Source organism: Anguilla rostrata, chromosome 9 (genome assembly GCF_018555375.3).
Source record: "Anguilla rostrata isolate EN2019 chromosome 9, ASM1855537v3, whole genome shotgun sequence".
In the NCBI taxonomy this organism is placed as follows: Eukaryota; Metazoa; Chordata; class Actinopteri; order Anguilliformes; family Anguillidae; genus Anguilla; species Anguilla rostrata.
Genome location: NC_057941.1, coordinates 45,289,585 through 45,300,908, shown reverse-complemented (window position 1 = coordinate 45,300,908; position 11,324 = coordinate 45,289,585). Strand labels below are relative to the sequence as shown.

The following is an 11,324-nucleotide window of genomic DNA, read 5'->3' as shown; positions in this document are numbered from 1 at the left end:
GACGTTGTCAACTCGAAATCTGTGTATTTTATCATCTTGTCCCAAGAGAAGTAAATAGATTTCTCTCTTGGTTAGTCTGTTTAGCAAGACGGATTTATCATTTTGGGTAGGCCACAGTTAATGCAAAATCTGAAACACGCGCACACCCAATTCTGAAACATGAAAGAACATCATCCTGGATTTAGCTTTGTAACAATGCCGTCGGTGCACGCTTCAATGTTTTAAAGAGACACGCATTATTATTTAAACAATGGAATGTTCACGCCTTTCGGTCATAATTCAGCCATTTTTCAGTTTGTTTTGCAAATTATCTAACGTTAACAACATATCCTTTGCTTTATGTTGTCAGATCGCAGTCGGCAATTCACACGCGGTTACTCGACAGTTTGTAGCAGTCATATTTTTGCGAATACAGGAAATACTGTACCTCACCAAGAAAACAGTAATTGTTACAATTAACAGTTTATTTTGTATTGGTTGACTTGAATGGTAAGACCACGACAATCTACAGTATGAAACAATAAATGTTCTTTTTTAAGCAAACTGCAATACAAGACTATTTCTTCAAAATTGAATATGACTAGTCAGAGATGTAGCCTATGCCGTGGCTTTTGAATGCATGTGTTTAAATTGAAGAGTTAAGTATCTGAAATGTGAATACCAAAAAAAGCGTCTGATTTGTCATTTTAAAATGACACCGAAACAATAAAGTAAAGGTTCGGTGGAAAATACGACAACATTTATTCTTTTAGATTTCTGTTAATTAATTAATTTATTTATTTTTTAAAATCAAATCATTGCAACCAAATATTAGAAATGACCTTCAAACATACATACTGTATACACACACACACATCCACATTTACATAGAGAGAGAGAGACTATTTTACAATGGCTTATGACATTTTATACATTTCATAAGAAAACTAATCAAAAAGGACATTGACCATACATCTCAAAAATATATCTGCACCAGTTACAAAAGACACAAGCATGGCAATTGTGTCAGTATAAATTAACATTGTCCCCAGCCGGCTGTAAAACAGAAGGCCTAACGACGCAGCATATAGGACATCGAGCAGAGTGGCAGCCACGCATGGCAGGCGTGCTCCAGCTCTACGCTACGCTGTGGACTCGGGGGTGAGCGTTGCGGCGGTGTTGATGAGGTCACGGGGAAGGCTCTCCCTGGCCTCCTGCATCCGTCTCCGCGCCCTCTGGAAAGCCTCTGTAGGCACAAAAAAATGTGAAATTCTGTTACACCTTTGAAAACAGATTGAGTTACAGTGCGCTGACCCTGACGCATTTACATCCAAAACATTTTGCAAAGGGAGTGTTAGCCATTATTTTTAATTATAAATGGTTGTTTCCTATGATAATTCCTAACATCAGAAAAATCTGCAACTTGCATGCACTGACCAAGCCCAAACAAGCTGCATTTTGTGTTCGGCAGAAGTATGGGTTTTCAATATTCCACATTTTTCATGAAAACAGTGGAATTTATTAGTTCATTTATTTTTATAGCTGTCGAAACCCTTTTTTTGTCATTTCAATATACAAGTCATTTACTTTACAAGATAACCGGAGGTCAGCTCTTTAGGCGCACGACACAGGTTTGCGCAAAGCAGTCTTACACTAAATGGTTTATCAGCACTGAGAGATTCCAAAACCAGAGCTGTTTTCAGCAGCGCGCTATTGATAGTTCAGAGTGAGTTTTCCCCTTGCGGCTTATGACTCATTACTCACTACTCAATCCTTTAGCTATACTGAAACTATATTCAAATGTATGTGAAGGAAAAAGATGCAACTGATAAAATAACACTGGCCAAACACAGCCTTCTCAGCTGACAATTAGTCTGTGGTGTAACAATGTTGACAGCAGAGAAAAAATTGATAGCGGATATCCTGATTGGCTAATTACAACAGCAAATCCCACCAGCATTCGAGTTAATTTCACCTCCCGAAAGGCGATAATTTCAAAACAGTTTGCTATCCACTAGCAGCAGGAGGAATAAGGTACACTATATGACCAAACGTATCTGGACACCCCTTCATCTGGGGTTGTTTTTCATGGTTTTGGCTAGGCTCCTTAGTTTCAGTGCAGGAAAATCTTAATGCTACAGCACACAATGACATTCGAGACAATTCTGTGCTTCCCCTACAGTTTGGGGAAGGTCCTTTCTTGTTTCAGCATGACAATGACCCTGGGCACACAGCCAGGTCCAGATAGAAATGGTTTTGTCAAGAACGGCATGGAAGAACTTGACTGGCCTGCCCAGAGCCCTGGCCTCAACCCCATCCAACATCTTTAGGATCAATTGGAAAGCCAACTTCGAGCCAGGCCCAATTGCCCAATCAGTGCCCAACCTCAATAATGCTCGTCTGGCTGAATGGAAGCAAATCCCTGCAAAAATGCTCCAACATCTAGTATAAAGCCTTCCCAGAAGAGGGGAGCATGTTATAGCAACAAAGGGGGGACCAACTCCATATTAATGCCCATAATTTTGGATGAGATGTTGTATGTCAGGTGTCCACATACTTTCGGCCATGTAGTGCACTCGCAGGCCATACAACACTTTTGAAGTTAAACCATTAATACAATTTCAGCATCCGCGAGCTAAGCTCAGGAGGGCAGTCAAAATGGCTTAACCAGGGCTAGAAGTGTGTGCCGAGCTCTAGCAAAGGAAGAGATGGGACCGGAGAGGGTTCTGTGTGGGGAAGAGCCTCACCGAGCACATTGTAGACCGATCCCTGCTGACTGAAGCCTCCCAGCTGGTCCAGGACAGTCTGCCGCCTCTTTTTCAGAGAGCTGGCGTCGACGAAAGCCCTGTAACGAAGGGACGGCCCACAGGTGGGACATCAGCCACCGGGGACTAACAAAATAATTTATCCAACGTAGACAGCGTCGAATGAGAAGCACAGATATTGAGAACATGTAACCTGGCCAAGCTTTACCTAAACTAAATTTGTACATTTAGACAAAGTAATCACATTCTCCACAGTCCATAGTTATATGTAAAGTTAAAGCTTTCATTCTATTTTATGTGTTCAAGACATGTTCCTCTCCTGTCCATATACATTCCCATTACTCTCTTTAAAACAACTCATGAGAGTAACTGTCCATTGGTGAAAACTGCACAAAGTCTCTCTTATTTATTCCCAGAATAAAGACCTTATTCTCCTGTCATTATTTTGCATATGCTCATATTTGGTCCCAGAGACCAGGTGTGACATCCTTTGACTCTGCTGAGCCCTGTAGTATCTCAGCCTGCGTCTCTCACCTAGCGTGCTGGATACAGTGCAGAGTGAAGGTAACACTTCCTGCGGTCTCTGTGCGGAAGCCGAACCGACTCAGACGATCCCCCTTCAGATGACAGGTGGAAAGAGGGACAAGGTGACAATCGGTCATCTTACAAACCTTGAAGCATTAAAGCAATCATTGAAATTGGGGGAAATTATTAGTTACACTCATCTCCACTAGACTGTGATGTTAAGTTAAGGAAATAAATAATAATAAAACCTTTTTATCAAAAAAAGACAGCAAGAACAATTTTCTATAGGGCAACTATAAAATCATCTGCGTAACAATTGGGCATTCTCTATTAACTACCATATTAAGTTTAATCCTATGACTCTAATAATACTACTTATCTTTAACACATTTCCATAAAACAGGTTTTATTTTTTGCAAAGGAGAATAGAATAGGATGTGAAGAGTCACAGTATTTAGTGAGCTAATTAGCAGCACTCCCATAATAAGGCAATAGTCTGCGCTTGTCCTGACAAGTCTGGATCGCACAAAGACACGTCGGATCTCTCAACTCCTCCTCTGACTCCAGGTGAGGTCACAACCTTCATTCCTTTCGGAAGGGAAGTGCGGTGCCGTCAAACCGCAAGGTGCGCCCAAGAGGAAACGAAGCGGTGCGTAGGTGTGTGTGTGTGTGTGTGACGCGTTAGACGCCCCACATCCACTGCAAGTGTGACGGCTCATTTCGGGGGCCCACCTTGAAGGTCCCGGGCACGCGCGCGTAGCTGCTGTCCTCGAGCTCTGGGGCCCCACCAATGAAGAAGCGACGCAGCTCCGCCACCGTGCCGCTCTGCAGGGGCCTCCAGGTACTACAGGTGAGGGTGTGGCAGCCTGGGGGCACCACGTTTAGCACACAGATGCAACAAACGCAAAAAATATACAAACACAGAATATTAGCATAGTTTATAAGAATAAAACAGCCAGTACATTTACTGGTAATGCCAGCCCCATGCATCTCTTCTTGTCCTCATTTGCTCCGGGCTTTGGAATGCATTACAGGCATTTAGCAAACGCTCTTATCCTAAGTGACTTACACAACTTTTTGCACAGCATTTACATTGCATCCATTTATACAGCTGGATATGTACTGAAGCAATGCAGGTTAAGTACCTTGCTCAAGAATACAACGGCAGTGTACCTGTGACCTTTAGGTTACAAGACCAGCTCCTTACCCATTACCCCACGACTGGTTGCCAAAATTACCCAACCACCTCCAGTAGGTAAACTGCCTTTGGGTTATCTTGTCTGTACTCTAGATGACTCAAAGGCCATCCTGTAATTGATAAAGCAACTATGGCAAACAAAGTGGGTCAGAAAGAACGCCTCAAAGGCAGCTCCACATAGCCCGCTCAGATAGCTCTATCATTTATCACCCTTCTCTGGAAATGTAGACCCAGATCTCTTGCGAGGCTCTCTGGATGCGACACACAGGTCTTACCAGGGGTGGCAGGGATGACCAGGTAGCCATAGCCTTCAGCCCTGTAGCGCTGCCAGAAGTCCAGGGAGAGAACCTCAAAGTACAACACCGGCCACTGGGGAAGGGACTCTGTGGGCACATTTAAAGTACACTTACTATCACATTACATACACTAAGACACATAGAGATACCACAGTGTTGAACACTGAATGAGACCCCAAACCCCATCTTTAGGTCACAGTTCCCTGACTAAAACTCATGAGAAGTATTAATGTCCCCATTTGGTCATTCACCAGCAGACGGAAGGTAGCACGGTCTCACCTTCCGTCTCGTCCTCTTTCCTGAAGAACGCCTCAAAGTTGAATGGGTAAGAGAAGAAAGCGACATTTTCCTGGAAAAAAGAAAGAATGTTAAAATGTACGCACTGCCCCTTTTCTTAAGTAAAGAGAGCCACACACAGGGGCCAAAATCACTCAGTGAGGCAAGTCAACTAATTGCTGCCTAAACCAAACCCTGTCAGAATTTTCAGTTCCACTATTAGTGATTACATCAAGAGGACAGAAAGAACCAGACACATTGAGGCACATCAGGAATAGTCCGGGACAGACTGGATCTAACACCCTGGTTTTGTACCTTGCCAAGGGAGCGAGTGCGACAGGTCTGTGTGACTCCGGATAGAGACTGGTAAGGCAGATTGGACCAGTCTAGATGAAACAGACACACCGGGTGAATGTTAAGCCACTTAAAGATGTCTGAGACACAAAAATTCAACACAACGTGAGAGAATTCAACACTAAATAATGTCCACAGAATAATTATCCAGTATGGAGAAGTGGGTGGCAACAGGAAACTCAGGCCTCATCTGCTGCTTAATGGGCGGGGTTACAATAAGCTGTCAATCACTGAAACGAACACTGGATAACAAATCCAAATGCTTTTGCCATTCACAGCAAGGGACAATAATTGGTTAAAATCAGAGGGTGACTCACACCATGTGGTAGTTTTTCCTCCCCTTTTTAGTATCATGAAACCTCCCATTACAAGATGCGGGTCACTTGTGGCTCTACAGTGTGAGGTGGCTCTGCAGCACAGGAGTGACTTACTGTTGGGTAACTCCAAGAAGAAGTGTATGTACAGGTCGTCATACTCGTAACCCTTGGCTGACACTGCAACACAGGCAAAGGCAGGGGCATCAGATTAACTTCTGAGGGTTTACATGGGCAAAATTAGTTTAAAAATGTTTTTAATTCAAAAATAAAAAAACCCCCAGGAAAGCAGAGTTCCGGCAAAATCCTTCTGACTACACTCACCTATCTCTCCGTTCACTAGTAGGCGGAGAATCCCAGGGGGAGGCTTGTGGAGAGAGCACATAAAGATGATGAAACCCGACTGTAATGCCCTTTGACGGAGTAATCCTTTATGGCATGTTTAATTCTAAAACTTATTGCACAGAATTAATATAACCTTGAAGGAGAATAAAATCTGACGGACATCACAACTTTGAATTAAACATTGCCATGGAAGGCAGCGTTGGCACTGGAAATATAAGTTGATGAAATAATAATACAGGGTTCAAGCATCCAAGGAATTTTCTAAATTGAGCAATAGAGAATAGCGAAATGAAAAGTGTATTTAATATTCATCTGGGGTTTCCCTGCTCTGGTATAGACTTAAAACAGAATGCTTTATGGGCTCTCCTGTGTGATTCATCCAGGAAGGAGCTTAGAGAAAATGGCCACTTTTCTCATACGAGCGCTTCAGCTGCAGTGTTCTCTGTACAGCAGCTCCATGGGAGCGAAACACATTCGCTGATTCCAAATTGGGAGAAAAAAAGATGAAAAAATATTTTTATTTTTGCAAAATTATTATTTGAATATTCTGAAAATACATACCATTTCAAAGTCTTGGCCAACTAGGCTGTTGAGGTAGTCTTTGTGACGAACGTAGAGCTGAGGGGAAGAAATAGCAAGGCTTGTATTCATAAAACCCCTGAAAACATCAGGGCTGATCTCAGATCAGTTTTTGCCTCTCAGCTTATAATGGATAAGGTCAGGATATGGCCATGGGAAACCTGATCCAAGATGCTTTATGAATACAGTCTCAGATTAAACCAATAAAACAGCGCATGTCCTGTATGATGCTCATGGGGGCGGAGTCTGCCACCCAGAACTCACGTCTTTGTACATGCGCTGCTCTCGCTCCTTCTCCTCCTGACTGATGCCCGCAGACGCGTTCTCCAGGGTGAGGCGCCACACCTCCCGCTTCTCCCCCTCCGTCTCCAGCCTGGGTCAGGGCACATTGACAGTCTCAACACCCTGCACTCCTCTGCTGTACATCCTCCACATTCAATAACAGAATTAAACTTTATTTAAAAATCCCTTTTCATACATTGTTTGAAGCACTTTCCAAATAAAAGGACAAAGTGACAATATTTTAGTTGCTCCAAGACTCATAAGAAATAAAACGCAAAATACGAATGACTGTTTGATTACAACATCCATACACTATAAGGAACATATACAGCAAAAAAGTCACAATACACTGTGACTGTAACACATTTGATATGTATTGTTATAAAAATTTAAGTAGAATTGACCGCTTACCTATAGGCCCCTTTACTGTTGTTAAAGTCAGGTTTGACTGTGATGACTCCATTGCTGTCAGCTTTCACAGTACACAGCACATGCTCATTCTCCTTCTGACCCAATCTGCAAAACGCAAGGACCAACAACTGCTCAACAAACACTATACCATCACCTGAACAGCAGCACAGGAAGTCAAGTCACGCAGTTCAAAATCATGGTTAGATCTTTTAAGCATCAAGAAGCGCAGTGCGCTGTTAGGAGAGCTTTACTGGAGATTGACTCACCTCCCATAGGGCCCTAGATCTCCCATGATGTACATGGTCTGCACAGGGGTGTTGATGACATGGCTGTTCTTCACAAACTCCTCCGATGGCTCCCAAGTGACCGGCCGGGCCTTGGCCACATTGCCTTCCCTTCAATCAGAACACAAGGCCACAGGGGATGCAGCCATCAGTACTGAACACAAGTATGGGATGCCCTGGATGCCAGTATTCGGGCCAATTCCATTTCAACTCAGCTAATTCCAGGAGTTAATTCAAATTCAAAATGACCTCTGAGAACACATATTTATTAACTGAATCTCAACTACTTTCATGAACTGACTGACTTGAAATGGGACTGACCCCAACTGTTTGGCACGCAAGGAATAGCTGCTCTGGTTTTCATTCCATCTCAGGTCTTACAAGCTCAGATGAGGTCCTTGTGCTAATGAAGTCTGAACTTAAGTCTTTGCCCTTGCCAGTTCTAAGGCAACGATAAGGCTCACACAAAAGCCTGAAGTGTAGCAGGTTAGGCTACCCATACTTAAGATGCACAGTGTGGAATAAATTTAAACACAGCAGTTCACTCGACCCAAACAAAGCATTGGGCCTCACTCAGATTATCATTAAAACTGTAAAATACATTTTCCAGGGTAACAGCTACTAAGATATTGTTCACACTGTTGAAGCTGTGATAACTGTTTCACTAAAAGAAGGTTTTGTATTACACGGAATATCTTAGCAACTTTGGGTTATAACTCACACAGGGTGTCTCTCTTGTCGTCTGTGCCTAATGTTAGCCATTCTCTCTACCAAAAAGGTAGGTGAGGCCTTGGATGGGGTCATCAGACTCTGATGGTGTTGCTGTAACACAAACAAACCAAAAAATCCATGAAGGTCTGTTGTCCAGTACAGACATACTAGACCCCCCAACTGAAAGCTGAACTGTCAAGAATCCAAACAAGGCAACTTCCACAATCCCAACTGGGAAACAAGAGGCAACCACATTCTCATCTTGAGTCTTCAACCTTGAGATGCCCTGACACAATCCTTTACAATACAGTGTACAATGCAAAATAAAATGTTAATTGTCCAGGTGGAATCAACATGGTGATAGGGTTACATGGAAATAAATGATTCAGAGCCCACCTCTTCCAGGTTGGTGAAGCGGTCATAGTCGGTGTAGGTGAATATTCGGCGGTTACGTCTTCCCCCGGCCCGTTCCAGAGCTGTGACCTCACCGTGATACTGTCGGTCCAGTGGGCTCTGACACACCGACTCCATCCGGAAAAAATCCACCTCAAACTGCGTACAGGTACATCAATGAATTTGTATTCGCTCCATAGTATTTTATAACACCTTTTCTCAGGGCTCTACACTAACATTTTTTCCAAGAAGCACATTAGGAGCACACTAATGCATCCTAATTAGTAGATATGTTCCTAAATCATTTTTCCAGTTAGCACACATCATTTTTCAAGAGCAAATGCTCCTAAATGGGAGACATTTTCTCCATGTTCTATTAGCTGGCAACCCTATGTTATTTTTGTACTAAAATATGACGCCTGGTGGAATTCATACCTGACTAAACAGCTTCTCCTGCCAGCCTACTACCTGCTCTTCCTCATCATCACCATGGTCACCGGCTGAAATACAACATGAGGTAAATTAAATTAAAAAGACAGACGTCAGCACATAAATGCATTCTGAGAACCTCCATGGCAGTCTCGTTGTTTTTAAACGCCACTGAGGCTGTGCCATAGGAAATGGCAGTGTTGAGCACCTGGTCTGCCCTGACTGGTGAAGGTGTCCAGTTCGATGACGCCCCTCTCCTGCTGCGCCGACACTTGCTGCTGGAGCTGTTGTGATAGGACTGCGGTAGAGGTGACACGCTGGATCCGTACCCTGGGGGGGAGCAGACACCGACCATAAGAAATGCACCTTTTCACACAGCGTCCCTCTCGGTTCAAAAAGTGTGCTTCATTAAGGAGTGTGCTTGAAAAAGAGTGACAACAATTTTGGCTGTTGAGTTGTCTTCTGTAAAGTTTTTTTTTTTAAACAGAAATTGCAAGGGTTGGCGGTTAAAAGTCACCAGCGAGGAAATAAAACACTATTAAAACCATGTTGGCTGTGCTGCTAAATAAAATTATGACTGAACCCTGGCCAGTCGTCATTTTTCAAATAACTAATGCCACTAGGGGACAGAAATTATATTGTGATGGGCAATTAGCAACACATGTTAATTGAAAACTAACTGACAATTTGATACACATTCTACTTTACCATGTAATCTGCATTACGAAATACAGATCTATTTGAGCTACGTTAAGCTATATAACTAAATAAGATAGACGTGGGGCAGACGTTTTATCAAGGGAGGAAATTTACACTGTACACGCAAATATTTTTCACAGGCGAAAACCATGTGAATATATTATATATCAACCAGCAAAAAAATAACATTTAACTCGGAACAACAAGAAGGGTGGGCAATCTGGCCCTGGATGGCCGGTGTGTATGCATGTTATTGTTTCTACAAATTATCCTGGTTAAATGAGCTGATTAATTGTAAACACCAACACTAGTTCACTCGTGGATCACAGTAAAAGATTTCATAGAACGATCGCCGTCTGTCTTTAATGCGATTATCAAGAAATGTAGCTGAAATGTCAGTTGGCGTAAATGTTAGAGGCCAATATTAATTCCAGTCATTCCAGAAGTTGGCATGAAATGAAAACCAGAAAGGGTTGCCCACCTCTGATCAACAAATGAACAAAGGTGCCCTGTAAATTAATTTTAGGATAAATATGTTTGGTAACGTAGAAGGCAATGCAGGCTGGAATACTAGCAACTAGCAAGTTCAACTGTTAAATTCTGTGATTACGTGGTTGATAATAGCACAACGGAGGCTATCAGTACCCTCTTCGGACAAGGAAAATCATGTGGTTAGCAACAGACCTAGCAACCAAAAATCTGTAAACATGCAACGCGTTTGCACTAACCAAGCATTCACAGAATGTGAACTACGATTATTGCACTCCCCTCTGACTCCCTCAAATTATAAAATCAATATTGCATTTAAGCTTGCTATTCAAATCGCTAAACGGCGTCACACTGCGAGAAAATAGGACTCTTGGGTTTTCATTGGCATTTGAAGTTTTAACGCTAACTAGCCACAGCTAAATAGCTTGCCAGTTGGTAGTTCTACCTTATTTTCAGATTTTTGACAGCATCCCGGGAACGATAAACAGCCTCGCCAGTATCAGTGCTCCAACAATCCGCCATACTTATCGTTAGCCACGGTATTAGCAAGCTGCCTACAGCGATGCCTTAGCTAGACGGCTTCCTGCAACTACATAGCCATCTTTTCTCTGTAAAGCAAAGGCTGCTTCTTGTCCGGGCGGGAGGAGTTAGCGAGCTAATCAGATGCCAGCTAATTTAGCTAGCTAACGTTAGATTCTTCTGTCCACAGAACTATTCTATAATGCCGCGCTAACGCTACAGGCATCCAGACAAACACGTGCAATGGAACATCAAATAGGTCTGACTAACAATCGTAAGGCCGTTGCAAAGGTTGTAACATTTTGAACCTAGAATAAAATGTTAAGTGAGGTTCTTTTAATTATTTCGCTTATTTTCAGTGTTCTGTGTTCTGATCAGTGTTCTGATCTTCGTTCAGCAGTTCTGTCAGATGTGGTGTGCCAGGTCATATATAAAGTACAACACAGACATCCACACTGTTTACTTAACTTTTCCGG

At 42.7% G+C, this 11,324-nt stretch overlaps 1 protein-coding gene across 1 annotated transcript; it reads right to left on the bottom strand.

Annotated features, from left to right (window-relative positions):
- Positions 1-355: 355 nt before the first annotated feature.
- Positions 356-11,128, bottom strand: mks1 (MKS transition zone complex subunit 1). The gene is made up of 18 exons (XM_064352396.1): positions 10,775-11,128; positions 9,350-9,471; positions 9,148-9,212; positions 8,716-8,871; positions 8,330-8,430; positions 7,591-7,719; positions 7,325-7,429; positions 6,896-7,004; positions 6,614-6,670; positions 6,032-6,074; positions 5,825-5,887; positions 5,355-5,425; positions 5,043-5,112; positions 4,743-4,850; positions 4,002-4,135; positions 3,279-3,361; positions 2,727-2,824; positions 356-1,225 (listed from the first exon to the last, which is right to left on the bottom strand). The coding sequence occupies exons 1-18, from the start codon at positions 10,849-10,851 to the stop codon at positions 1,122-1,124; spliced, it is 1,695 nt and encodes a 564-aa protein (XP_064208466.1). The 5' UTR covers positions 10,852-11,128; the 3' UTR covers positions 356-1,121.
- Between the last annotated feature and the right edge of the window lie 196 nt (positions 11,129-11,324).